This window comes from Saxophila tyrrhenica, assembly GCF_035928015.1.
Source record: "Saxophila tyrrhenica strain CCFEE 5935 chromosome Unknown scaffold_3, whole genome shotgun sequence".
NCBI classification, from domain to species: domain Eukaryota; kingdom Fungi; phylum Ascomycota; class Dothideomycetes; order Mycosphaerellales; family Extremaceae; genus Saxophila; species Saxophila tyrrhenica.
Window position 1 is genome coordinate 1,180,507 of NW_027041735.1, and position 26,426 is coordinate 1,206,932.

The 26,426-nt window shown below is 52.2% G+C and overlaps 8 protein-coding genes across 8 annotated transcripts; 4 read left to right on the forward strand and 4 right to left on the reverse strand.

Annotated features, from left to right (window-relative positions):
• Positions 1-4,179: 4,179 nt before the first annotated feature.
• LTR77_002404 (uncharacterized protein) lies at positions 4,180-5,143 on the reverse strand (the record flags this gene model as incomplete). The annotated part of the gene is made up of 2 exons (XM_064799663.1): positions 4,180-4,940; positions 5,038-5,143. The coding sequence occupies 2 exons, from the start codon at positions 5,141-5,143 to the stop codon at positions 4,180-4,182; spliced, it is 867 nt and encodes a 288-aa protein (XP_064662418.1).
• Positions 5,144-5,495: 352 nt separating this feature from the next.
• On the reverse strand, positions 5,496-7,628 carry LTR77_002405 (uncharacterized protein; the record flags this gene model as incomplete). The annotated part of the gene is made up of 6 exons (XM_064799664.1): positions 5,496-6,321; positions 6,387-7,071; positions 7,127-7,171; positions 7,226-7,306; positions 7,360-7,483; positions 7,536-7,628. 6 exons carry the CDS (start codon positions 7,626-7,628, stop codon positions 5,496-5,498), a joined length of 1,854 nt encoding a protein of 617 aa, XP_064662419.1.
• Positions 7,629-7,990: 362 nt separating this feature from the next.
• SIP3 (SNF1-interacting protein) lies at positions 7,991-12,556 on the reverse strand (the record flags this gene model as incomplete). The annotated part of the gene is made up of 4 exons (XM_064799665.1): positions 7,991-9,662; positions 9,788-11,193; positions 11,324-11,481; positions 11,605-12,556. The coding sequence occupies 4 exons, from the start codon at positions 12,554-12,556 to the stop codon at positions 7,991-7,993; spliced, it is 4,188 nt and encodes a 1,395-aa protein (XP_064662420.1).
• Positions 12,557-12,860: 304 nt separating this feature from the next.
• Positions 12,861-13,686, forward strand: EFM4 (Protein-lysine N-methyltransferase efm4; the record flags this gene model as incomplete). The annotated part of the gene is made up of 2 exons (XM_064799666.1): positions 12,861-12,919; positions 12,981-13,686. The coding sequence occupies 2 exons, from the start codon at positions 12,861-12,863 to the stop codon at positions 13,684-13,686; spliced, it is 765 nt and encodes a 254-aa protein (XP_064662421.1).
• A 1,371-nt stretch (positions 13,687-15,057) lies between these two features.
• Positions 15,058-18,639, forward strand: LTR77_002408 (uncharacterized protein; the record flags this gene model as incomplete). The annotated part of the gene is given in 2 exon segments (XM_064799667.1): positions 15,058-16,610; positions 16,626-18,639. 2 exon segments carry the CDS (start codon positions 15,058-15,060, stop codon positions 18,637-18,639), a joined length of 3,567 nt encoding a protein of 1,188 aa, XP_064662422.1.
• A 1,055-nt stretch (positions 18,640-19,694) lies between these two features.
• LTR77_002409 (uncharacterized protein) lies at positions 19,695-22,751 on the forward strand (the record flags this gene model as incomplete). Its single annotated transcript, XM_064799668.1, has 2 exons — positions 19,695-21,703; positions 21,755-22,751. The coding sequence occupies 2 exons, from the start codon at positions 19,695-19,697 to the stop codon at positions 22,749-22,751; spliced, it is 3,006 nt and encodes a 1,001-aa protein (XP_064662423.1).
• A 543-nt stretch (positions 22,752-23,294) lies between these two features.
• LTR77_002410 (uncharacterized protein) lies at positions 23,295-24,653 on the reverse strand (the record flags this gene model as incomplete). Its single annotated transcript, XM_064799669.1, has 3 exons — positions 23,295-24,054; positions 24,126-24,353; positions 24,409-24,653. The coding sequence occupies 3 exons, from the start codon at positions 24,651-24,653 to the stop codon at positions 23,295-23,297; spliced, it is 1,233 nt and encodes a 410-aa protein (XP_064662424.1).
• A 572-nt stretch (positions 24,654-25,225) lies between these two features.
• LTR77_002411 (uncharacterized protein) lies at positions 25,226-26,393 on the forward strand (the record flags this gene model as incomplete). Its single annotated transcript, XM_064799670.1, has 3 exons — positions 25,226-25,317; positions 25,373-25,748; positions 25,809-26,393. 3 exons carry the CDS (start codon positions 25,226-25,228, stop codon positions 26,391-26,393), a joined length of 1,053 nt encoding a protein of 350 aa, XP_064662425.1.
• Positions 26,394-26,426: the final 33 nt, after the last annotated feature.

Here is a 26,426-nt window from a genome sequence, read left to right on the forward strand (position 1 = left end):
ACGATATTCAAATAGGATATAGATTAGCGAAGAGCCTTTAAAAGGCTTAAGGAAGTATATAGCGAAGTACTAACGCTACGTATATTTAACGTAACAAAACCGATATAAGTTAAAACTAACGCCTTCGACCTAGCGATAGGAGCGTACCTTATATAAGAGTTCGATAGGACTCGGTACCTAATCGTATACTTCTTAAGGAAAATAACACCTACTAAATAGAACTACGAAATCTACGATAAGGAACTACTAGCGATTATCGTAGTATTACGACACTAGAGAGTATACTACAAAGGAGCTACTAGACTAATAATCTATTCCGACTATAAGAACCTAATATACTTTACGATAACGAAGGTTCTAACTAGACGGCAAGTAAGATAGTTAGAGCTACTCGGAGAGTACTAATTCGAAATCGTATATACTCCCGGACGAGAAAATAGGCGCGCCGACGTACTAAGTAGACGAAGCGACTATATAGAAGGATATAAGCTATAGTAATACCGTATACTAAAGGTTAATAAAGACGGATCGCTAAGTGCGAACCTATAAGAGTTTAACGTAGTAATACGAGTATTAAGAGATAATAACGAGGAGTTTCCGATATAGTATAGAAGGCTTAAAGTTCCCTTAGATAAGGAACGAGAATATATCCGGGATTACTACGATAGACCTATAATAGGATATCCCGGAATCGTAAGAATAACGGAGTATATTCGACGAAACTTTATATTCCTAGGAATAAGATAGAAGGTTACTACCTATATTAAGAGATACTAATAATATAATAAGAATAAGGCCGTACGATATACTAAATACGGGAACCTCTAGTTTAGAGAACTACTAATAAGACTATAGGATAAAGTCACGATAGACTTTATCGTCAAGTTACCAAAATTATAAGAACTAGTAATAGGAAATAGCTACGACTCGATTCTAGTTATAGTTAATAGGCTAACGAAGTACTCGTACTTTATACCCTATAGCGAAACTATTACGGTAGAACAACTCGGATATCTAGTTCTAGATAGATTAATACGGTACTATAGAATACTAACGACGTTTATTACGGATAGAGACAAGCTCTTTATATCGAACTACTAGAAAACCCTAGTTATAGTAATAGGGATACGATATAAGCTATTAATAGCCTTCTACCTACAAATAGATAGATAGACTAAGAGATCTAACTAGTTACTAGAGATATATCTAAGACACTACGTCAATTATATACAAGACAATTAGGTAGCGCTACTACCTATAGTACAAATTGCACTTAATAACAATATATTAGAAACAACGTAGATATTACTATTCTATAGTAACTTCGGAAAGAATCCGAACCTATTTATAGAAGCTCGAGAAGGACCCTAGATAGACCGAGCGATAGTCTAGGTATCGAACCTTAAAGAACTATATAAGATAGCTATAACTACTATCTCGGCTTAGTAGTCGTAATTATCGATATCGCGAGAATTAAAAACGGCACCTTAGCTAAAAAAGGAGGATAAGGTCTTCCTCCTTATAAAGAATTTAAAGACTAGGAGAAATACGAAGAAACTAGATTACGTTAAAGTCGGACTATTTTCGATTTTAGAAGTTAAAGGACTAACGAACTACCGACTTAATCTACCGCTAGACGCGAGGATCTACCTAGTATTCTATATCTCTATATTAGAACTAGTAGACGGTAGTATACCGCTATAGACGACGTTCTACTTCGAACCTTAAGAGGAGGACGAATTCGAGGTTAAGAGGATCGTTAGAAAACGAGGGAACGAATACCTCGTAAAGTAGAAAGGATACCCAAGTTTAGACAATACTTAGGAACTACGAAGGAATCTAACGGGATATTAGTAGAAGCTTAGGGAGTTTTACAAGGGATAACGCGCCTTAACCTAAACTACTAGGGACCTTACGAGGAGAATTCGAATCTATAGTAGGTATAAAATCCTATACGAAGGGATCCGGAGTACTAACTACCTCTAACTAAGTACCGAGACGGATAGCCTTAGAAAAGCCGTCGTTCTCCTCCTTAGGCGTATTTTCAACTATATACCGTACCTACTTATCTAACTACTAGTTGTTTTGTTCCTAGATAATCTTATTCCGCGCTATACGCGCCTTTACCCTCTAGATTTTATTAAGTAGTAATAGGAGCTCGTCCGTTATCTTCGAAGCGTTCTCTTTATCCGCTAAGATCTTACTCGCGAGGTTATCGGCTATAGCGTCGAGACGCGCGACCGAGGAGGTTACGTAAGGTTTCCCTATCTAGGTATACTAAGCGTAGGATATAATCGAGAAATCCGCGATAAAAAGGTAGTTACGGTTATAGCGGCGATAGAGGTTATAAGGATCAAGAGTAGGGAAGGAGTTTTAAAGGATCTAGTTTATATAACGGAGTTTGTTTTTAGTTTTAGAAGAAGCTATTACGGATAACGAAGAATATAGGGGGACTTACGATTATTTATATAGAAATTAGAGTTATAGGATTCCTAAGGATAGGAACCTAAGGAGGGAGCTAGTATTACAAATACGGTAGAGAAGTTACGGGATTTTACTATCGGGAGAAGTACGTAAGCTAATTAGGCTAGAGGAGTCTAAGCTTAGGGTACTCGACGCTCGCTCGCTTTCGAGTAGCGAGTACTCGACGCTCGATAAGCTATTAAGTAACGAGTACTCGCTATAGCTACTCGAGCGAGTAGAATATAGGAAGGTATATAGGAACTAAGAATACCTCTAGTATTCTTGTATTTAACTTATATTACAATCTTACTAAAAGATCTATAACTAATTAGACTTAAGTTAGTATCCTTACCTTTATTTAATCGTTACCTAACTCTCTAAAGAAGTATAATCAACCTTAATTATATAAGACTACCTAGTAGGATTATAACAATTACGAGGCGTAGCGAGCCGCCGGCTCCTTTAAAGGATAAAGCAAAAGCGCTACTACGAGCGGAGCTATCTAATAGGGTATTATAGCCTCGTAAAAGCTAGAGGGGGATAGATACGAAGCCAGAGGAGGTAGTTAAAGCGGTAAAAGACAAGACGAAGGGGTCTAATAAGTAGTAGAAGCAAAAAAGGAAGTAGTAGTAGTAGTAGAAGTAATTAATTAAACTCTATATACCTAGGGTATTATTAGAAATAGGAATCGCTAAGGCTCGCCGGTAGGCTCGCTATATAGATAGATACTATACTTTTAAAAGGAGCGAAACCTACTACCGTTACGACCCTCTTCTAGCGACTAAACACGGCCTTTAAGCTTAACTACCTTGTCTTTAAGCGTAAGCTTCTTAGACTTAAGTACTAGAACCCTCTTAACTAGCTTATTAAACCTCTCCGCTAGCTAGTTAAGTAAATTCGGTAGCTCTAGCGAGCTCGTACCGCGGCTCGTAGAGTACTTAGATTTGCCTTAACGCTTATAGAAGGTATACCTAACGTACAAACTCTTATTAGTAGGTAGAGAGTACTTAATCGCCTACTTATTATACTAATAGTAGTTCTCGGTAGTAGCGACACGAGCGCCTTTAACCTCTATAATAATACTAGCTATAGTATACTTGGTTATAGCGTTATAGGTGGATTTGAGCTATATAGAAGTTAGTAGGGGTAAATAAAGGGAATTAGAAGGAGAGACTTATATCGGCCTTATTCGTTCTCGTAGCTAACCTATAGAGTAGCTCGTACTAACGCCTAGTACTATAGTACTAGAAGTCGTTTGGGTCTTAACTCTCTAGCTTACGGTATACTATAGTACGTAGTAGTAGAGGGGGGGCGTTAGGAGGGGGTAGAGGGGGGGAGGACCTCCGGTTATTTAATTAAACCGGTCTATTAATTAGGTAGTAGAGCTATTAATAGGAGTAAAGGATACTATAACTAGTATAGCCGGAATGGTTTTTTTGATAGTTATATTAGAGGGTTAAGAGCGAGCTATATAAACGGCTCGTAGATATAGGAAATTAGCCTTATTGTTACGAGACGACAATAGAACTACCTAACTAATAACAATGGAATAATAGCGCTCGCAACGACTTACAATAGCGGCTCGTAGGTAGCTCGTAACTACAATAGCAGTGCGGTAAGGTGGTTGTAAAGGTGAGGTTGCGTGAAAAAAGACGTTCTGACCAGGACACCTCCGTCCCCTGCCGGTTTTGCAAGACCAATAAACCAGTAAATGTCTCAAGCTTTCCGCCCAACAACCACGTACATCCACCAATGCAACCCTTCAATCTTCCCTCCAAACGCCGTCTCTCTACTTTCCCTCTTCATATCCTCAATCTTCTCGCGACTGTACCTTCCTTCACAATACCGCTCCAAAATAGTTGACACCACAGTCGGCGTGAACTCAATCATATACTCCTGCACCTCCCTCAACTCTGGCTCCGGGACAGGAGTGAAAGGCAACTTATACTGCTTCTCCACCACATCTTGGAGCCCAGCTGCGCCCATCAGCGATGCCAGATCGGCGCCGATACTGAGATGTAGACCACGGGCCAGACTTTCTTCGCGCATGACTTGTAACCACTCCCATCCTTCACCCACCGGCTCCGTTGAAGACGGGCCGTAGTAGCGCAGCGGATCCATTTCCTGCATCTCCACCCAGCCACCGGGCTTCAGGACTGACATAATGCGGGAGAGAAAGAGCGACCAGTCGCCGATCGCAAGCATTAGCACGCGGACGTAGACGTAGTCGAAGGAGCCTTGAGCCAGCACTGTGGTCTCGAGGAGGTCTTCGAATCTTCCTTGGGTGAATGTTACGTTCGGTGGTTTGTCTTGGATATCCGGGACAGGAGAGGGATCGATTCCGAGAACTTGAGCCTTCGGGTAGAGGCGTCCTAGTTGGCAGGTGTTCAAACCAGTGCCACAGCCGATCTCGAGGATGTGGGAGGGGTTGGTAGGCCGGGCATGGAAGGGCGACTTATGCATCACCGTATTGAGACCTGGTCAGTCATTGCTCGTTAGTCTTCGGTCTTTAGAAGTTTTAGACACTTTTGCGGAAGCCAGAGCAGTGCCCAAGCAGACATTCAGTGCGCTCACATCTGCTCTGCCGTTCGAGACGGTCAAACTCTGCCCGCTTCGCGCCGTCGAGGAAATAAGTATCCTTCGCCCGAGCGCCGTCTGTGAAGATTGATGTGGTGGCCATGGTCTGTCCCGCAAGTCGACTGTAGCCGTGCAAGTATTCTCGGTCAGAAGCAAAAGACCATCGATATTGCTCGGTGAGACATGTGTCGCAGTGATTAGTAAATGTTGTGGGCCACTGGTACGCTCATGCAGGGTACTTTATAATAACAACAGCTGCGACTTGGTGTTCGCACAGCCGCATGCTCGTTTGTGCAGATCCGTATGGAGACAGTCATCAGATGACTTCTGCCTACTATAGTAATTTGGGGCCGAGAGCGTCGGATTCGCTTTGCAAATGCGAATCCTAAAGTTGATCCTGAGGCAGTCGTTGGGGTTCGCCGAGTGCATGTGTTGTCTCTGGTTTGGCGACGATGTCAGAGTCTGGCTCTTGGGGAGACCGAACTGTTGTCACGTCCAGCAAGGATTCCCATCAGCCCTACTATCGCATGCTCCAATTCCTCCTTGTTACGGAGAAGAGCAAAGATGTAGAAATCGGGGCGGACGATAGCGTAAGCGTACGAGCCCTTTCCCAATCGACTCCAGTACGTTGCAGGACTATATCCGTTCGGAATTGTACCATCTGAAAGACTGGTCGGAGAGTATCCTGTCACATGGGTCTGTGGACTGATGGTGTGTTTCTTGTTCTTTACCACGATGATGTCCTCGGGAGAGAGCATGCTCGGCGAGATGTCTGATGATTTCAAGGCGGTTATCGCTTCTTCTCGGTTGCCAGTATCCAGGACTATCAGTGTCAGAAGCGACTGCTCGTGCCGAAGTAGATGATCTGACAAGAAGACATTTCCGCTGTCTGTCGAATCCATATAGACTTGTGCGAGCTTACCACCGCCGCCGAATCTAGTCAAAAAGAAAACGCCCTTCACTCCTTGGTAGCCTTTGGCTTCCGTCATCGAGCGGGGATTAGGCAGGTAGGAGAAGAATGGAATCATCTTCAAGACCGACTCGACGTTGCGGAACACCCAGAATCCCCAGGTTTCCTCCTCATTGCACAAAGTGCCGTTGAGCTTCGTGAAGTCTGCTGCATTCTTGGCGCCTTTCCTTCGTTCTTCAGCCCACGTGTTGAGTTGTTGTTTGACTGCTGAGACTCTCAGAGGGCAGCTCTGCGAGAGGGCAATGCGCCAGGCCAGCTGATGTGCATCGCGGATACCGGAGGCGATGCCTTCTCCTCCGAAGGGCGGGTAGCTGCGTAACAGTCAGCGTCTACTCATAGCGAAGTAATGGGTATGGCAGAATTGTGAGCGTCGTACACGTGAGCTGCGTCGCCAATCAGAACCGTTCGACCATCGAACCACTTGTTTACGACCTTGTGCGTGAATGTGAACGGGCGGCATCGAATGATCGTTATGCAATCCTGTGGATAGGTCACTGGACCGTCTTTGAACCGCTCTCCGTGATGGTCTCTATCATGGGTGATCATTGGCGTGATATGCTCCCATAGAAGTTCCGTAGCATCCATATCGTCTCTCCAGCCATGCTCAGCGAATTCATGCCTCCAAACTCGATCTTCGAATGGGCCAAAGCGCCCGCAGGCAGTAGGTTTCCCGGGCGGTGTGCAGAAGTGCCAGTCTTTCGGCCAGTAGAGATTAAAGACCTGCTCGGGAGACATACCATGGCTCCAGAAGGGAAGCTGGGGATGAGTATTCGGCGTTGGTAGATTTATACGAAGATTGGCCGCCACCCAAGTACCATCGTATCGATAGCTGCTGTCCTGCTGCCGGATACCAGCCGAGGCCTCGAGGAAGTGCTTCCTTACAATGCCTCGTTTGCCATCGGCGCCGATTAGCCAGTTGCATGTTATGGAGCAGTCGGCATCACTCTCATTGCGATAGCTAATAGTCATGCCACTGTCACCAGATTTCCGGTCTTGCACTGCGCATCCTCGCCGCAAAGTGCAGTACTCAGACTTGTGAATGAGATTGGCCAACGCCGCCTCTGGAAGATGATTAGCACGGCATCTTGCATCGGACGGTAAAGACCTCAGAGTCACCAAGTTTCGGTTGGACATGCAGGAAGCCATTCGGAACAGCTTGACCTGTTCACAGGGTAAGCCCAGCCCTGGACGTCAGAACACCTGTGGATGGCGCACTAAGAAAGTCATCCGAAGTATCCATGCTATAGAACGGCCGCTTCTTGAAGGTCGTTCGGTGGAAGTTGATCTTCTTAGGCTCTATATGCGCTCAGCCGTGTTATTCTATGAGTAACAGATGGCTAGGAGCTCACCATGACCGATCTCAGGCCACTGCTCGACCAATCCGAGATCATACAGAATCCTCACAGCATCGCCGTTGAGAAAGACGCCTCGCGGATCCTGGTCGATGGTGGGTTCTTTCTCGAGTATGGTGGACTGTTGAGAGGTCAGTCTCGCCCTGAGAAGATTTTGGCAAAGCAGTTCTTACGTGGACTTTGTGCTTTGCAAGAGCGAGACCCATTGTGAGACCGCTTGGGCCGCCGCCAACGACCACAACTGGCGTTTGTTCCATTGTCACCATATGTAACGCTTGTATGACCCAGAAGCCCAAAATAAGTCACTATGTTGGTGGGGTCCGATCTCAGGGCTATCGGGTTTCTTCAACTGCACATCAGCGTTGAAATGGTCAATTGTATTTTGATACAATTGGAGAACACTGAGCTGGGAGGGGGTACCGATATTAAGGATGTCGGGTGAATAGCGGAAGCAGAACGGCAAGCGACCTTACAGCAGCGCCCAGACCAGACCGCCTCACGCCCAGCGCGCAAATGGAATGAATTTCAAGAGCTTGCCGAGAGCCAAGTCATACGTCCGAAGAGGACCGCAACTGAACACATATTCACATTTCTCAAGTATGAACTTGGGTATCGGCAAAGTCATGCATCATATCAAACCCGCTCCCGCCCCAACCGCCGCCAACTCATCACGACAGCTGTCACAGTATGCCTTGAACTCCGGCCCGAGCTCGCCGTCCACTTTCCGATCTGCCTTCTTGCCCTTCCCAGACTGCTTCTGCTGGCGGACAACGAGCATTTGCTCAACCCTATCGCACTTCCTCCCCTCGCCGCGAACCCAATCTTCCCATTCCGCTTGCACCACATCACGCTCAATGCGGTTCACAACTCGGAGAGCGACAAGCAGGTCGTGCCTGTAACGAGCCATTGCGTCTCTTGACCGCTTCATACGTGCCCCGCTTCCAACCATCGACGTCGCGGGACTGAGCACTTGCTCTCCGAAAGTCGTCTTGCAATTATTCGTGTTCGACTGCTTCTCCGCCAGCGAGAAGGGCCAGGATGTCTCATTGACCGACGGAGGCGCTACAAAGTCCTCGATATCGGAGAGATAGACCGCCTTCGTGATTATGGGCTCCGGCTTAACGCCCAGCCTGGCCATGTATCTAGTCGCGCTTCTTTCATGGAACCAGACCAAGCCATCCCGGTAGCCGTACCAGCTGTTGTAGAGCATCGACGCTATCAATAGAGCCACCAGCAGCGTGTGAGACGTGCACACGTCAATCAGTCCTTTCGCCAGCGCAAAGAACACATCGAGCGCATAGCCGAGCGCCCTTCCCACACGCACTAACAAGTCAGCAGCCACCAGCTTCGTGATACTGACCGGCTGTCTTGACTTCTCTCGCTGAGAAGTTACCGTGCCGCCCAAATTGGGCACAGCGGACACGTCAACGGCCGGGACAGGACCTTGTTGGCCGATGTTCCCGAATATCTCGATAGCCTTGTTCGTCTTGCCCTGCTTGCCAAGCTTGGTCACCTGATCCATAGCCACGTTGGTGAGGTCTAATGCATCAGCCTCAAGGCTCTGCAGTGCACGCTGCTCGATCAGGTTCTTGATGTACGTCATGGCGGGAGGTGACGTCCACGTGATCTGCTGGAATATGGCAAGCTTGCAGCTCGACTTCGCCACGTGCGTGATCACGAACTTGGTGGTGAGGTGGAAGCGGCTTGAGTAGGGCAGGCGCCATGGGTGTTTGAGGTTGCTCACGACGTAGCATAGATGGTCGTTGAGGATATCGATGGTCTGCGAGTCGGCCATGGGGGTGGCTTCTCCGCGACTGGCAAACTTGCGAGTCCAATGACCAGCCGCAAAGTCGGCGCTCTTTGTCCACGGCGTCTGAGAAGTGGTATCTGCCCAGCGATTGCAGTAGAGTAGCTGGAACACAGCACTCTTGTCTCCGAACATGATGTGGAAAAGTGCCTTGGCGCTGACATTGAACTCGCGGGTAGTGCTTGCTTGCATGCCTTGAGGTGCGTAGACGACCGGCTGTCGCGGAAGCTGAAATCTCTGTACCTCTCGGCCGGTCTTTGCTGTTTCGGCGTAGAGGTTGCCGTCAATTCGCAGGCTGGCCTTGACATTTCGCTCGCGGCGGTAAGGACTACCCTCGTCACCTCCCACAGCCTCGTCAGCGAGGTCCTCCCAACTCTCGATGCTGGAGCTGCGTTCCTGCTTCTCCATCTCCAACTTGATAAGCTTCTTCAATACCTCCTCAAGGCTCCACGAAGTTTCAGAGCTTGCGTTTTCTACGAGAAAGCTGAGACGCCTAAAGCACCAAAGGGTAAAAGAGTCAGCACGTGTCTCGATGGCGAGGAAGGGTTCAAAGGGCCTCAGAGCACCACTTGCAGTGTGATCGTGCCTTGGAGAGCCCGTTTACCCATGAATACTCACCGTTGGAGAAGCCTCAGAGAGTCTAAAAAGACTCGAATAGTGATCCGCCGCCTGTCTTGTCTACTACTCTCCTTCAAGTGGAGATACAGGAAATCGCAGTCCCGTCCAGGGGCAGCCGTCACCTCGCTGATGGAGCTTAGTGACACCCCAGTGATCAGAACAAAGCCAAGGTGGTGGCTGTAGAAGTAGATGTCCTTGGCAGTAACATAGATCCGGCCGGGAAAGTCTTGCTGCTCGTTCGGATTCCACGTGCCGCGGAACACCAGGACCACCTTCTCCGAGCGAGGGACAGATGGGAAAAGCATTCGGAACTGCGCATGTTGTGCTTTCAACGGCAGTGGGTAGTAGTTGGGATAGTCCTCACCGTCGTCGGCGGCCGGCTTGGACACCTTTGACGGTAGACTCAGATCAGAGGCAGCCACAGCGCTAATGGTCTTCCGATGACCCAGCTGTCCAGGCACTTGGGGAGCACCCGACGAGAGCTCCTGTGAAAGTTCTCCAGTCCCGTCCATAACGCTCATGTCGTCCATGGTCACGCTGTTTCCGGATCGTGGACTTGGCGGCTGGGAGACGCTACTCTGGTGTGGCACCGGCTTGGCCAAATCGTCCCCGAGACGGTTGACATATCCCCAGTTCGAGCTTCCCCAAAGGTTTGCCATGATGCCAGAAGGCATGCCAGCACCGTCTGCTTTGCTACCGAGTCCGAGACCCCGTTCGCCACTGACTACAACAGCCGTATGGCTTAGATTCGTGGGCGCGGGTGGGTTGGCCAGTGTACTGGGGGCTAAAGTGCTCGATGGGATGGTAGGGTTCCTTCGGTGTCCACTGGTGGTCTCTGGGCCAGGCTGTGACGGCGTATCCGGTCGAATGGGCAGAACATTATGGCTAGCCGATATCAGACTAGCGATGCCTCCTGCAGGAGTCGGACTTTGGACCGGTGGCGGCGCAGCGGACGAGCTCTTGTGGAGGTCGAGCTTCGACATTATCCGCGCAGCGTGATCTCGACTGCGCTCGCCTCGTTCGGACTCGCCTCCCAGGCTGGTCACACGGCGTGCTGCGCTGACATCGAAGCTGGCACGCTGACCGACCCCTCCAAAACCGGCGCCATCACGATCTGGCAACGCCAGTGCCCCCGGCAGGTCCTCGGTAGTACCGCGCTCCGAGCGGTCGTCCAGACGAGCAGCAAATTCAGGGGCAATCGGCGCGGTGATCGCGAAAGCCGGATCTGCAGCCAGAGGGGACGACTCGGTACTACCTGGGTCCTCCAGCGCCTTCCTCTTCGCAACCTCAAACGAGCTGATCCACTCCGATAGCTCACCCTGGGTCTCTGCTTGTAGAACGATACTGGTGTCCTTCGTCTTGACTTCGAAGCAGAACCGACGATCTTCCTGGAACGCTGGTCGGACCTAACGTGATGGAGGTGTCAGTAAGTGTCTCGAAAGTTGGAACAAAGATGGAGAGGTCTCCGAGCGCCACATAGTCCTTGGACCTTGTGCGAGTCTCGGAGAACACTTCCAACTAGTCGATTCGACGTACCCCACAGAGAAGCACACCAATCTTCTCGCTCTCCTCCACGCCGCCAGACCTACTGCCTTGGATGAGCCACCCGAAGATGCCGTTCTTTACGAAGAACCAGCGGCGCGACCACACAGTCCGAGCAGGTTTTCCAACAACAGTCTTCAGGAACAGCCAACCTGCAGTACAGAATAGAAGGGTCAGCCAGCTTCTCCGCACCGTGAACGAGTAGATAAGGTCTTAGAGCGCTGGATAGAGCTCGATCCCCTTTCGGAGAGCCCTTTTCGCCCATTGATGCTTACCTTGCTTCTCACCCTTCTCCAGCTGCTGGGGCGTTTTTGCTGGCGAGGTCATGCCGGCTGCAGTACTAGCTTTCGTCCCTAGATACGGGACGGTGGAGACCTCATAATCGTGCAACTCCCGGCTCGGCCGGGTCATCAGGTTTGCGCTCTCCTCAATCTGCTTCCTGGCCGTGGATAGCTCCCTCTTGAACGCCTTCTCGGAGTCCTCCATCTCTCTGCTCCACCCTCTGACACGCTCCATCTCCGCGTTCAGCCTCGTCAGGACAGCCGCACTTGAATCGCGAGAGACTCTCATTTCCCTAAACTGCTCGGAGAAGACCTTCACGATCAACTGATCTAGGCTCGCCCGTAGCTGAGGAGCAGAGATACAGAAGTCCATGCTAGCTCTCAAGTACGACTTCCGGGCTTCGTGCACCTGGAATGCGTCTTCCCTTAGACTGCTCGCCTCCTTGGCTTTGCCCTGGGATAGGTACCTCGCTATTACAGAGTCGAAGCCCTTCTGAGTGGTATCCAAGGTCCTCCTGGCATCTTTGAAAGCGCGCAACTCGCTGTTCAAGAAGGCTTTGATAGGCTCAATGACCGCGCCGTCGTACTTCTTGACCCCTCGCAGCGTAGAGTTCCAGTACTCCCGTGCCCCCTCTCCATACCTCCGTAGTGCGAGCAGCGTGTAGTCGTGATCCAGCACCGCCTCGCTAACCTGCGCGGGCGGCGCGCTCTGCGTTATAAGGTTATTGACCGCCGTCTCCAGCGCGCTCATCTCCGTCACAAGACGCGACGCCGCCTTCACGTAGCCGTCCAGCCATCGCTCTATTACGTCGATTTGGTCGGAGAAGTGTAGTGCTGTTGCGCGGAAGGTCGGCGAGTCGAGTGCTGCTTCTTTGAGGCCGACTGGAATGAGGTTGAGAGGCTGTTCCACGGGCTTGAGCGACGTCTGGCTCATGCCTTCGGCCATATTCCCTATCGAAGTAGAAAACCGGGTTCTCGCATTCCGTTATGCCCTTCACGCCGTATGTACAGTTCGAATATGTCATTCAAGGTCGTTGTTTGGATCGAGAAGGTCGAAGGGTGACGCTGATGCCGACATGCGCGGAGCTAGCGAGGTCAAGCGCGATCAAGAGGGCCTTCAATATCGACACCTAAAGCTTCTACATACACATAAGTCGAAAACACAATCGGCACTCAATATCGCTCTCCTCGTGGCGTCTTGAATGCATCCGTCATCCCATGTACCGGTTGATCACAGCTCCATAATCGCCATGGAGAACCAGGCGCACAATGAGACGCTGAACCCGAGCGAATTGGGCACGAAGGACTAGTATGTACGGCATGTTCTGGGTCAAATATGATGATCTATTGGCCATTGCTAACACGCGCAGTTGGGATAATTTATACGACCGTGAATTGGAGAACCATCAGCAGGACAAGGACGACGAAGGTACGGTCTGGTTCAGCGAAAGCAATGCTGAAGAAACCGTCCTCAAGCAACTCGATAGGCTGGCCGACGAAGGCTTGCTACGACGAACGGCCGAAGGCGACTCGAGAGCATCTCGCTTCCTCGATCTGGGTACCGGCAACGGGCATATGCTCTTCTGCTTGCGTGATACAGAGGACGATGAACCATGGTGTGGCGACATGGTCGGTGTCGACTACAGTACGGCGAGTGTACAGCTTGCACGTAGGATAGCCGCACAGAAGCAGTCTGATGATGCTGATGAACCTCTGGGACCCCTCCGACTGGAATGCTGGGACCTGCTCTCAAGTCCGCCTGGCGATTGGCTCGAAGATGGCTTCGATGTCGTCCTAGACAAGGGCACTTTTGATGCCATCTCACTCATGGACAGCCAAAGCAGTGACCGACACCCTTGTAAGATCTATCGGGAGAAGGTTATGCCTTTAGTTGCGCCAAGAAGCTTTCTCATCGTAACCTCCTGCAACTGGACCAAAGGAGAGTTGGAGAAATGGCTTGCACCTGCGGGCTCCGAATTGACCTTGTACGCCGAAGCAAAGTATCCAACCTTCACCTTTGGCGGCCAAACAGGACAAAGCATTGTGACAGTCCTCTTCCGGCGGAGTGCTGGGTGACGGGAAGGCAGTGGACTTTTTCATCCTCGGTCGATCATCCTCATACAGTCTCACATGTTGAAGCAGCCTCACGTGTTGCTGCTCGAATATCAACCAGCGGCTTCGCCTCGAGGGTCCTTGTTGCCGCTGCATACCTGGGTTGAAACCCAATTCCAGGGATCTCTTCGTGAAATAAGCTGGTGGAGGCTGTGGGCGACAGATGTCCAAGCTTGGTTGAAGCCGCGCTTTATGAGAACGGCAGGGGGGAGACGTTTGAGCAAGCTATGCTGCTCTCTGACCAGCTGTGTAGATGCCACTTCCAAACACGAAAGGTCTAACCTATTGAAGCCCGCTCCGGTCATGCAGCTGCTTGCGTGTCTGCGGTGTTCTTTTGAGTCTTTTGGCCCCGTTGGAGCATCTGCTTTGATGGATCAATTGACTCACGTTTCAAATCCAACGAGTCTTTAAAGCCCCCGGAGGAAGACATGAGCCGGCGACGATGATGATGCAAGACTCCAGTACAGCGACGCGCAGCAATCAGGGCCTCATTCAGGTTTACAGCCACTGTCTAGAGGCACTGGAGCACTGGTCTTGATCTTGCAATCCCCAGACTACCGAGTGGATTCCCGGACGCTGATGTGGAGGTGTGCCCCTTTTAATCCGGCCCTCGAACGAAGTGAGAACAGACTTTGAATCGCATTGCTGGGACGGGTGGGCAATGAGGTGTCTATCGGCTGGTGGTGGTGGTCAAGCCTATTGAGTGGGTGGTGGGCAGGAAGAAGCGTTCTACCAGTGTTGTTACCGTTCTGTCGCTTAGATTGAGATGTTCTATGAGCGTCCTCGCGATGAGTGGGCGACTGTATGATGCGACCAACGCAACCTAGACTTCCATCCTTCATCAGCAATGTGAGTCGTTCAACAGCATACGCAGATGCTATATACAGTCATCGATTGACGCTAATGATTGGACAGAATCGAGAGAATCCTGCTGTTCTATTCTCATCGCAGCCTGTAATTTCAACGGTTCACATCCCGCCAATTTGGCCCCAAAAGTCTGGAGAGAGATTCGCGGTGGCTTCGACCTCAGGCGCAGCAAAGGCGTCGCCAACACTGCCTGGACGTCACCTTGCTTTTGTAATTCGATTTCTTGATATTGCTGGCTACATCAACCTCGCTGCCACTCATCACTCGTATGCTTCACATCTGCCAACTTGGAACCGTTCGCGGAAGCTTGGAATGTCTTGACGTGTTATTTTGACCGCCACAGAGGCCGAATATGCGGGACAGAGAATGGGAAGCAAGAAGGGAAGCTTGCGTGGATGACTGCCAGACCTTGAATACGAGCCACCATCCCAGCGTCTCCTGGTGACCAAAGATCCAGCCGCTCAGATCATGGCTACGGCGCCTTCGGCCAACATTCATGAATGTCGAGCGCTGGCGCAAAGATGCTGGAGCCAGTGTCGAGATTCAGCTTCATCCTTTAGGCTCCTAACTGGTAGTGTGCGCCAGCTGCGCAACACTCTGGAGGAAGTTGAAGAACTAGTCGAAGACTTCCGGACGCTGGGCCCAAACGATCTGAAGCTGCTTCACGATGTAGCGAGAGCCAGGAAAACGCTACAGCAACTGCACTCTGCACTGGAAGCCCACTGCGGTCCGGGATATGACACCGTCAACGAGAACGACGTCTCAGACATCAAGACGAGTCTGGACGTCACCAACCGCGAGTTGTCTTCGGCGCTTGCAGCGGTGACTGGGGGCGAGAGCCAGGTACAGGCTCAGCTGGACATCCGCACCAGTGCAGAGCCCTCCGGGCCTTCCTCAGTCTCCTCACTATCTGGCAGGTCGGATAGCGCATTCGATCGCAAGTCAAGTCGCACATCGAGCGCTTGGTCGCCAACTCGTTCAGATGCCGCCAACCGAAATAGGGCGCAGCAGCAAATTAGCGATGAGAAGGAAGTGCACGATTTTGGGCGAGAGTACCTTCGGTCCCTGTCGCCAATGAATGCAGAGGATAGTAGAGCTTCTTTGGACTGGAGGTCACCTTTCGCCTCTCCTGACCCGCTATCAATGAGCTTCGAGCAGGCTTCTGCAATGATTATGACTGAGGAGGACGATGCCGCCATGAGTGCTACTTCCGGCCCAGCTATGTTCTCAAACCCGCCCGCGGAGCTTGAGGTGCCAACGCAAGTAATCTCTGCAGTGGATTCCGCGTCTAACAGCGGAGAACAATCCGATTCAGGTTCCGCAGCGTCGACCACATTCTCGAGTCCGCAAGCAGAGCATGCGAAGACGTTGGGATCAATCTCGAAGCCCAACGACCCAGACCGGAACGGAGAACAGCCCGAGGGCACACATCCAGTCCCCTCGCCGCAAAGAAAGAGAAGTAGCTCGGATTCGGCAGTTGCAACCACCAACGATGCGAGCATCGATCCCGTCGTCCGCAGGGCCTCAACAATGGATATGACACACCTAAGTCCAATGTCTGCTGCAACAAACTTCAGCTACAAGAGGCGAAACAGTTCACTATCTTCGATATGTGAGACGGCCGAGCAAGAAGCCAAGCCAGCTAGGCGAAAGCATATCGCTTCTCTCGTGGTTCTCGATCGCAGCAAATCCAGCATAAGCCTGTGTGAACCAGTGGAAGCAGTAGCTCCTAATGCGGAGCAGGAGAATGGTGACGCCGTCGACCTGCTCAGGAATGAGCTGAGCCTCGTGTTTGGAAACACGGCCGATGCTGAGGAAGAGCAGCCTCCAACCCCTTCAACTCCTCCACCTGAGCCTACGCCAACAGACTCTCCACCCAGCGCACCTGCGTCTCCAGCAGCACCGGCTCGCCAGCCTCCACCACCACCTTCTCCGCGAAGTACCAGGTCGTCAGCGCGCACATCAGCATATCGGATCGTCAACGCTCCGGTCAGAGAGGACAGTTCATCAGAGGACGAATTGTATGCAATTTCTAGGCCGGCTTCTCCAAAACCGGTGGTATCACTGGAGATACCACGAGTCTCGGTTGCCGACCACGATGAGGAGGTCGCGAGCGGTGTTGTCGCTGGATGTTCTGTGGAGGACCCTGAGGGTGCTTCTACGACGACGACGGCTACTGGCCACCTCTCAAAAAGTCGTGCAGAGCCTCTCGAGCTGGAAAAGCACAGCAAGGATCAGGACCAGGACCAGGATCAGGATTCTGTCGAGATGCCACCGCCGCTCCCTAGTCGTCCTTCGAAGGATGGAACGGGCAATGGGGGCCGAGATTCTCAGCAGGGCGTGGTGGCGCTCGCCGCGTCCTCCTCAAAGCTAGCTACAGCATTCTCAATGGACACCAATAGGCTCGCGAAAGCGAAACTTGTTGATGTCAGCAAGGATAAACCAAGCAAAGGCAGATCTCCGCTTAACACCCAGACTGTCAGTCACGCACCCAAGAAGCAATCTAGCGTGGACACTGCGATGAATGGCCTGAAGCCGAGCTTGTGGAAGGAGACCATGGACTCGTATAAAGGCAGCTGGCGACAGAGCCGGGCCGCGCTGACGTCTGATGTGAGGGCTTTACCTGCTCCGACAGAACTGCAAGACACTCCGGTGACAGAGTGGTATACTCCTGAGAAGACGAGTCTCGACGTGGCCGGGCCCGACCCGTCTGCACTTGACAACGAGCGTCAGTACCACATCGTTCACTTTTTCAACGCTTCCCTGTGGTCGCAGGCTGAAGCCTACTTGATGGAGTATCTCTCAATCCTACGGGAACAGGGCGATCTTGCACGCGCGAGACGAGTACGCCACCTCCTCGGTGTCTGTGCGAGCTTCCAAGGAGAACTCGAGCGTGCCATCTCCCTCTTTCAATCCGTCATTCGCAGCCCGATCAGTAACCTATCTGAGCTCGACGACGGCGACTGCTCGGCAGCATACTGGCTGGGAGACGCATACGCCCTGCTCAACAAGCGGACGGAGGCATTGATATCCTACTGCGTCGCGGAACGTAGTTCGCTCTTCCGCACCGGCGATCTGGCTGGCTTGAGCACTTTGGTGCGGCTCGAGCAGGAGGCAGTCCAGCTTGGAGTGGCCAAGTCTGATTTCAAGCTTCGCTTTGCTCAAGAAGCCTGGAAGGATTCGGCGCCACATGAGCCTGTGTCCATCTTGGATACTCAAGCGATCACTTTGCCAGCAGTCAAAGCGTTACTAGAAAGCGGTAGTGCACCGGACAGGGGCCAGTCAAGCAGCCAGCTTCAGACAGATCCGAACCGCTACCGCTCCAGCTCTTTCCTAAAGCTCGACAGATCAGCCCAAGGAGCAGACTATCATCGCACTAGAATCACAGCTGAAAGCTTCCAGCCGAACTCACCTTGGCCGTTGATGTACGATCCCTTCTTCTCCATCGCCAACGTCCGCAAAGGCCGCCTGCTAGCCCACGAATGCGATCTCGCAGACCTCTTCACTCGCAACTCATCCGCCAAAGTCGCAAAGTCAGCGGGCCTCAGTCGAATTGACGTCTTCACAGCCAACGATCTCTTTTGGCTGATCAAAACCATTCGCGAGTGCCTGCACGTCTACGGCATGGAGTACAGTGAAGTCGCCGGCCCCCAAAGCACATGCTTCATGGTGCGGTACTCTTTCATGCTCAACCGAGTAGCCACGACGTACTACTTCTCCATCGCCCTATTCAAGCAGAGTTTCCGCTCCAACTACGGCGTCGATATCTGTCCGGACGGGATCTGCAGCGCCAGAATCATCAGGACGAATATTGATTATGACAAGGGTGTCAGTCATACGGAGACCAAGCGTATCAAGAAGCTGATGCGTGAGTACCTGGACGAAGCAGCGAAGGAGAAGCCGAAGGTTGGGAGAAGAGCGTCCTCATTTCTAATGAGTGGTGGGAGAGGTTCGACAGATGGCGGCAGAGCGTCGACTGATGGAGCGCCTCCGCCTGTTCCTCCCAAACCGCTGCAAAGGTCGGGGACTTTGATGAGACGGGTGCCTTGAGCAACCTGCCTAGGCTTGATATGGGAGGGTGTTGAGTTGGATGAGCGTGATGAATGGCGAGCGATATTCATTGAAGGCTTCTTGCAGCGTTTTGGCATTCTAGATACCCACAAACTTTCCCACTGCCACACTGTATGAAAAAGAACTCCTTGAGGGATGAAGTCCTACCATATCGTAGCACCACCAAGTCCGTAGTTAGGCAGTCGTTCACGCAAGGAAATCGCAAGTGCAACCAATCTCTCTTCCCTTTGGAAGTGTCGAACGGTGTAGCTTGCGCTGCCGAGTTGCTATGGGCTCTGCATGAAGGGGATACTCTCAAATCTAATGTCTCGCTTGAAGGATTGGTATCGATTTGGGCATTCCAGCGTGGTAGTTCTAGCCCGGATGCTGGAGTTTCCGTGCTCACGCTATGCCATTGCCTGCCACGGGGCGGTAACGTTAAATCAACTACCTGTTCCTGCTTGCTCCAGCAGCTGCCCCAAACGTGTACATGTTTAGCAGACATCCAAATCGACTTGCAAGGCAGGCTTTGAGACTCTAGGTTCGAGACCTTGGGTGCCTCCCACCGCCCCGGCGCCATGATGTGTCCGCTTCCACGGCCTTCGTGTTCGGTACGACCCGGCAAGAAGCGTGCTGACGAAAAAGGACGAGATGTCGAAAAGACGGCGGACGAAATAGTTTTGATGCTTCCCATCATTGGAGCTTATCTAGAAGTAGAGGTACGGGTCGGAGGTTGTATTCTGCCCGCCCTCCGCTCTGCAAACAACACTGACAGGGTCTCGCTGATGATGACTGGAGCCGGCGTCACTTTTGGCTTCGCAGAGATCTGGAGTTCGGAGTTCGCAGCATCAATCGACAAGACGTTGAATTGCTACTGACTGATTGACCAACAAGACCTGTCAACAACACTACCTTCTTGAGAACGGCAACATGACTACAAGGGCCCGGACATAGCGGTGGAGGAGGGCTCAGAGTAGTGTTCATAAGCCAGCCAGGCGCATCGCTCATTGTTCGAAGGACCAGACGAGTTATTGCACGGTCAGGGGAGAGCGACAATGAACAACATCGGCGGCGCCGCGATGGGTTCCGCAGGGCAGATGTTCGGGAACAGTTATGGCCCGCCTGGCTCGTCAGCGGAGTGCGAGCGACCGACTGCAGGCAACCACTGGTTTCCGACTGAGTCAGCTGGGTACGACGGCGACGGCGATGCTGAAGATGACGACAATGAGCAAGGAAATGTTGGCGATGGAGAGGATGGTGAAGGGCGGGATCCTAAGCGGAGGAGGATAGCGCGGGCGTGTGATATGTGCCGGAAGAAGAAGATCAAATGCGATGGCAAGGCTCCGAAGTGCAGTCACTGCGAGAACTACAAGACAGAGTGTATCTTCACACCCCAGGAGAAGAAGCGGGCGCCCCCGAAAGGGGCAAAGTACATCGAAGGGCTGGAGAATCGCTTGGGAAGAATGGAAAGCTTGCTCAAGATGAGCGGTCTGTTGGCGGAAGAAGACGGTGGTAGGACAGATCTCGGGACCTTGGAACGGAGGTTGCAAGAGCGCCAGGGCAGTTCGTCGAGGAGCAGTGGCGCCAGTCCTCAGATCGCACCAGCACCGCCGTCAAGGCCTCCGCCGCAGCAGACATCATTACACAGCACGCCTCAAATGGCACAGACGAGCCCGGCGCTAGCCAACACAGCTACGCCTGAACCTCCAAAAGACTCGAAGAACCCATTCAAGCGAGATCCGAAGGAAGTCGATGCGCTCGCAGACCAGATGTGCAGTCTCATAACCAACAATGTCGGCGAGACACGCTATATCGGCTCATCATCAGGCTTCTCGATCTTCAGTCCCAAAGGCATACAGTGGGTGAATGAGAAGACCGGCGACAGCTCGTTCCAGAGGATGATCGCTACGGCCACCGCAGACGATAAGATTGGATGGGATCACTGGCGACCAGAAGTGTTCAACGACCTCTTCTCGAGACGAGTGTTCAAGCCGCTTCCACCACGACAAGAGTGTTACGCCCTTCTCAAGGACTTCTTCGAGAACTTCAACTGCATGTTCCCGCTCTTTCATGAACCCACATTCATGCATCTCGTTGACAAGCACTACAGCCTCGATCCTTACGAAGGCTCGGGCTGGTGGGCCAGCTTGAACGTTGCTCTAGCCATCGCTCACAGGCTGCGCGTGATGTCGAATCTGGTTGGGCAGGAAGAAGATGACCACGCCTGGGGGTATCTGAAGAATGCGATGGCTGTCTTCACGGAGCTTACGATGCGTAATACTGACCTCCTGTCTGTCCAAGCGTTACTGGGCATGGCGCTGTTCTTACAAGGCACACCTAACCCTCAACCTTCCTTCTTCCTCGTGGCAGCAGCAATACGATTAGCACACTCCATCGGTTTGCATAAAAGTGGCTCAGGCTTCAACCTTAACGAAGTCGAAAACGAGCAGCGCAAGCGCGTCTTCTGGATCGCGTACCTGTTGGACAAAGACATCTGCCTCCGGTCTGGCCGACCACCGGCGCAAGACGACGATGACATGAATGTCGAGCTGCCCTCGGAGGATCCGCCAGACAACGTGGGCAACATCCCTCTTGCGAAAGAGATCGATGGCAAGCGCACCTTGAATCTCTTCAGACTTATGTGCCTGTTTGCGCAGATCCAGAGCCGAGTGTACAAGCAGTTGTACTCTGTCAAAGCATCACGGCAGAGTGATGGAGAGCTACTGAATACTATTGGCGAACTCGATGCTCAGCTGGAGGAGTGGAAGGACAGCATCCCGATCGACTTCCGGCCTGAGCATGAGATTAATGCTGCGCATACGCCTTTAATACTGCATGTTGTCGTTTTGCACTTTGCGTACTACAATTGCTTGACGACAATACATCGCATGAGTGTGCATCATGGGTATTGGACGAGCCGGCTGAGCGATTATGCCATCATGGGGTTGAACGCCAGGCCGCTGAACCCGAGAGTCTTCATGAGCGCAGCGCTATGTGTAAACGCAGCGAGGACAAGTATAGGCTTGATTCGCTACATTCCGCAAGGTGACTACGCCTGTGTCTGGTAAGTCGCGTTCTCCGAGTGCAAAACTGTGTAAATGCTGACACACGACAGGCTGATCCTATACTACCCCGTCTCCGCCCTCGTAACACTCTTTGCCAACATCCTCCAAAATCCCCAGGACGTCCGGGCACGAGGAGATCTCCGACTCATGAACAGCGTCTGCTCCTTCCTCACCATGCTCGAGCGCGACACCACCGAAGCCAACGGCAACGTCCGCCGCATGCTCTCCGTATGCTCGGAATTCGAGCGCATCGCGAAAGTCGTTCTCGACAAAGCCGAGCGCGACATGAAGGGTCGAGGGAAGAGAAAACAGGCTGAGCGTGAGAAGGAGAAGGATCGTCGGGATGGCAATAGTATCGCGGCGGGACTGGACGAGGGCAAGACGCTCGAGATGATGCAGGTGGAGACGCAGTCAGCGTATCGGAGGCCTATACAAACGCCTAGTTTGAGGCATAGTATGGAGACTTCGGCGCAGGGGAGCCCGGCTAGTTGGGGCAGTAGTCCGGCCGCCGGAAGTACGTCCGGTTCCAATGAGGCGAAGAGAGCTTCAAGAGGGATGGATACGAATGGGAACGACATCGCCGCGCTTCAGCAACAGCAGCAGGCGATGCTGCCACCTCAACAGCAGCAGCAGCAGCAACAGCTCCTACAACCTAACGGACAATGGAACCAGCAACCCGGCTTCACCATGCCTAACAACAACTTCAACCCACAAACCACTCAATCGTCACCTCAATTCACCCAACCCGGCCTCACCGACGGGTCCTTCAACCCCACAACCACTGGCTTCTCCCCACCAATGGCTGGCGCAATGGACCTGAATAACCCTTTCACCGGCGCGCCCGGAGCCGGGCAAGACATGCTCGGTGGTACGGGTTCTTTCCAGCAACCCTTCGTGCCGCAGGATCTGTGGCAGATGCCTATGACGCTGGAGTGGGATTGGGCGGAGGGTTTGGGGCTGGGGAGTTTTACGCCGGGGGGAATGTTTGAGGGGTTCATGGGGGAGGGCATGGGTGATGGTGGCGGCATGGGAGGTCAGGCACAATAGAGGGGTGATCTTCTCGAATGGAGTTTAAGCGGATGAGGGGCCTGGGGTGGGTCGCTGCGACCGCCCAGAGAGGCGCAGAGGCGTTGCTTGAGGGCGTCAATGTGGGCACGGATATGAGCGTTATGGCATGTCATGAGCATGTGTGTGCATGTACCGGCTTTGTGTTGATAGCGAACTGAGCGTGAGACTTGATGATGTCTCTCTTCTTTCGCCGCGCTCTAGCAAGGCAAGGTCGATTCCAATGTAACACAGCTCGACATGTACCCAGAGGTGATTAGCATCGGACCAGACATCATGACAGGAAGATGAGACATTTGTGCGGGTTTTAACTTAACGAAGTGAGATAGTATACTTCTCCGCGAGCCCAACGGGTTTCATGCTACTATATCTTCTCCTGTCCGAGCCTTGTGCCTGAGAAAAGGAGCCGAAACATCCTACACCCAACCGCCACATTCTATTGCTGAACCAAAACGCCAGTCCTTCTGCTCATGAAATAGGATCACACAAATAAATCAAAGACTTCACCACCCCTCAGAACAGCTCTCACTTGGTGATGCAGTCCCGAGCACTCCATATCCCCCACCACTCGTCATCACTCCTGTCGGCCTCACCACCGAACCAGTAGGCCTCGGCCACTGATAACCCAGTCCATAAGGATACGGCGGCCACGCGCCCGTCCAATGCCATGGTCCATGCTGCGAAGCGCCTGAGGCCAGGGGCGGAGAGGTGCTTTGCCCACCTACGACGGTAGTGGTGATGTAGATGGTATCTGTCATTGTGAAGGTAGTTGTCGTGGTCGTGATGTTTGGATTGTTTGGGGAGGAGCTTGAGAAGGAGAGGGGCGAACCAAGGATGAAGGTCGTGGTTGTGTAGGAAGTGACGATTACCACTGGTGGTGCGGAGCTGTTGCTCGGTGGACTGTATGTGGCTGCGCTGATGGTCGGGAGGACTGCGGAACCGGTACTTGAAGAGGCCATTGAGCTGTTTGATGGGAGCGCAGTCTGGTTTGAGAGCGGTGGGAAGCCTGCCGCGGTTCCAGACACGAGTGTTGCGGTTGTCGAAGAATTGGCTGAGATAAAAGTGAACATCAAAGAAGAGGGCGCGGATGAGGCTGGCGGACTGCTCATACTGCCGCTGCCTGCCGGTGAGATACTGGCACTTGGTGTCGCAGAGGTCAGCAGTGTAGACGCTGGAGATGGTGTCGCTTCCAATGATGAAGTAGTGAGAGGCGTGGATGTCTCCAGCAACGATGTAGTCGTAGAGAGACTTGTCGGCACTGACGAAGATGTCTCGACTCCAGAGGCTGTGGAAAGCGTGGCATCATCTGATGTCGTCCATGTGAGAGTTGTAATGGCAGTCTCCGAGATGGGTAACGTGGTGGAGGGTTCTGCCGCCGTGTCTCCGCAGACGACGTCCTGCATACCAGACCCATCAAGACCGGCTTGATCGAGAGTCGCCAGGTTGATGGCCCGACAGCTGTCAGCTCGAGCAGCAGCCGTGCCGCCACTCTGCACACTATAGAGATCTTCGAGCGTCGCTGTCAAGTCGTCTGAAGCTTGATCGATATCTGGCCAGATCTGTATGCCAATCGCCGTCTCGCAGCTGGTAATAGCGTCAGCACTTTTATGTGATTGATCTCTGCGATTGAGAAGCATACAGTAGTTGATGCGCATAAGTGCCATAGTAGCCTTCGCTATCCAGCATCGCTGGCAGCGAGGAATCGGCACAAGAAGCCGAGGTGTTGTCCGCCTTGGTGCTGGCGATCACGTAGAGAGCGGTCCGGATTTGACTGATGTACGGCCCAACATCTGAAGATGCATCTTGCCGACGCTCAACAGCTAAGGCCTGGACTTGAAGGAGAGTTGAGAAGAGTAGAGAAGCGAGTGTGTAATGCAGAAGCATGATGAGAACTTGAGGATCCGGGAGTCTGAGGTTGCTTCGATGGGGGCATCTTGGAAGGTGGACTGGTAGATATATGATAGCATGAAGGAAGGGGGCTCTGCTGCGCAAGGAGGACTGTAGAGAGAAGGTGGATAGAGTATGAAACGACAGACTTGTGCAGGATGGTGTGGTAGGTCAGATGGAGTCCTCATCAGTCGCCCTCACCATGGCTTGTGGTCGAGGAATAAGCGGTCATAGTACTCGCCGTCACCTGTCAGCAGCGGAATGATGGACTGTGTAGGACGAGGCGGGCTTGATGATCCGTCTGCGGTGTCGAGAAGTTGCACAATGGAGATGAATGAACATTGTGGGACGCAAGGACGAGGTGAAGTGGAAAAATTGGGTGAGACTTTTTGGAGCCGGCGCCGAGCGGCAACCAACCAGGAACTTCGCCCATCACATGCACACGACCGGATATTGGATATCACGAATCTAGACCCAAAGCGCTGGAGAAGAAAAGCATCTACCATCGACCCATCGGAGCACTAGGTGATTGAGCTATCGTACAAGCGGACGCCTTCACGACACAAGCGATGACCACCCCCAGCCAACAACACCCGGAACTCGCGGAATATGGACAATGCCCTCTAACCGCAGAGGAAGTCCAACAACATCCTGAGTACCCGTGCGACCAACTAAGCGCCACATCTCACTCTATAACCTCACTGACTCTGTCTCAGACACGTCCACTGGGACCTCAAACCCACCGCCTCGGACAAGATCGATGTGGCAAAAGGTCGCGGCGGCCCTTTCAAGCTCGCATACGAACTACACGGTCACGGGCCTCGCCATGTCATCTGGATCATGGGTCTCGGCGGGTTCATGAAGACCTGGCAGCGGCAGACGAAGGACTTTGGCCATAGTGAGGCGGACAAGTATACGTGCCTTGTGTTTGATAATCGAGGTATGGGGCTTAGCGATAAGCCCTTGTTGCGGTATACCACTTCGGAAATGGCGAAAGATGTAATTGAGCTACTTGATCACGTCGGCTGGACTGAGGATCGGAGCGTGCACGTCGTTGGTATCAGTATGGGCGGGATGATCGCACAAGAACTCGTAAGTTGCAAGAAACCCAGACAGCCAAGGGCAAGAACACCGTCATACTAACGAACCAAGGGCCTCCTCATCCCCCAAAGAATATGCAGCCTCAACCTCGTCTCCACCGCCCCCCGCATCGTCCGCACCCTGCCCTTCGTGGAGAACATTCGCAACCGCATCAACCTCATGTGGCCCAAACCGCTCGACGAACAGATAGCCAAAGTCAAAGCGGACTGCTACTCCGCTGAATGGCTCGCAAAACCCGATGAAACCGAGTTCGAGGTCCAAGCTTTCCCTACTAATGGAGATCGTTTCGCTGCCGGGGAGATAAGCAAACGCACTTCGCCAGGGACGTTCACGAGGACGGGCTTTATGTGCCAGTTGTATGCGGCGGGTTTCCATCATAAGTCTGCGGAGCAGATAAAAGCATTGGGTGACGCTGTGGGGCGTGAGAGGATCTTGGTTCTGCATGGCACAAAGGATCAGATGATCAATTTCATACATGCTGAGATGATGCTGAGGGAGCTGGGTGGTGAGGAAGCGGGCGTGACGAAGATGTTCAAGGAAGGCATCGGACATGTTGCGCCGTTTGAGATACGGAAGGAATTTAACAGCTGCATAGCGGACCGAGTAGAAAAGGCCGAAGGAATGGCGAAGCGATAGGAGGAAGCGGTGCTTGATGGAAATATAGACTTT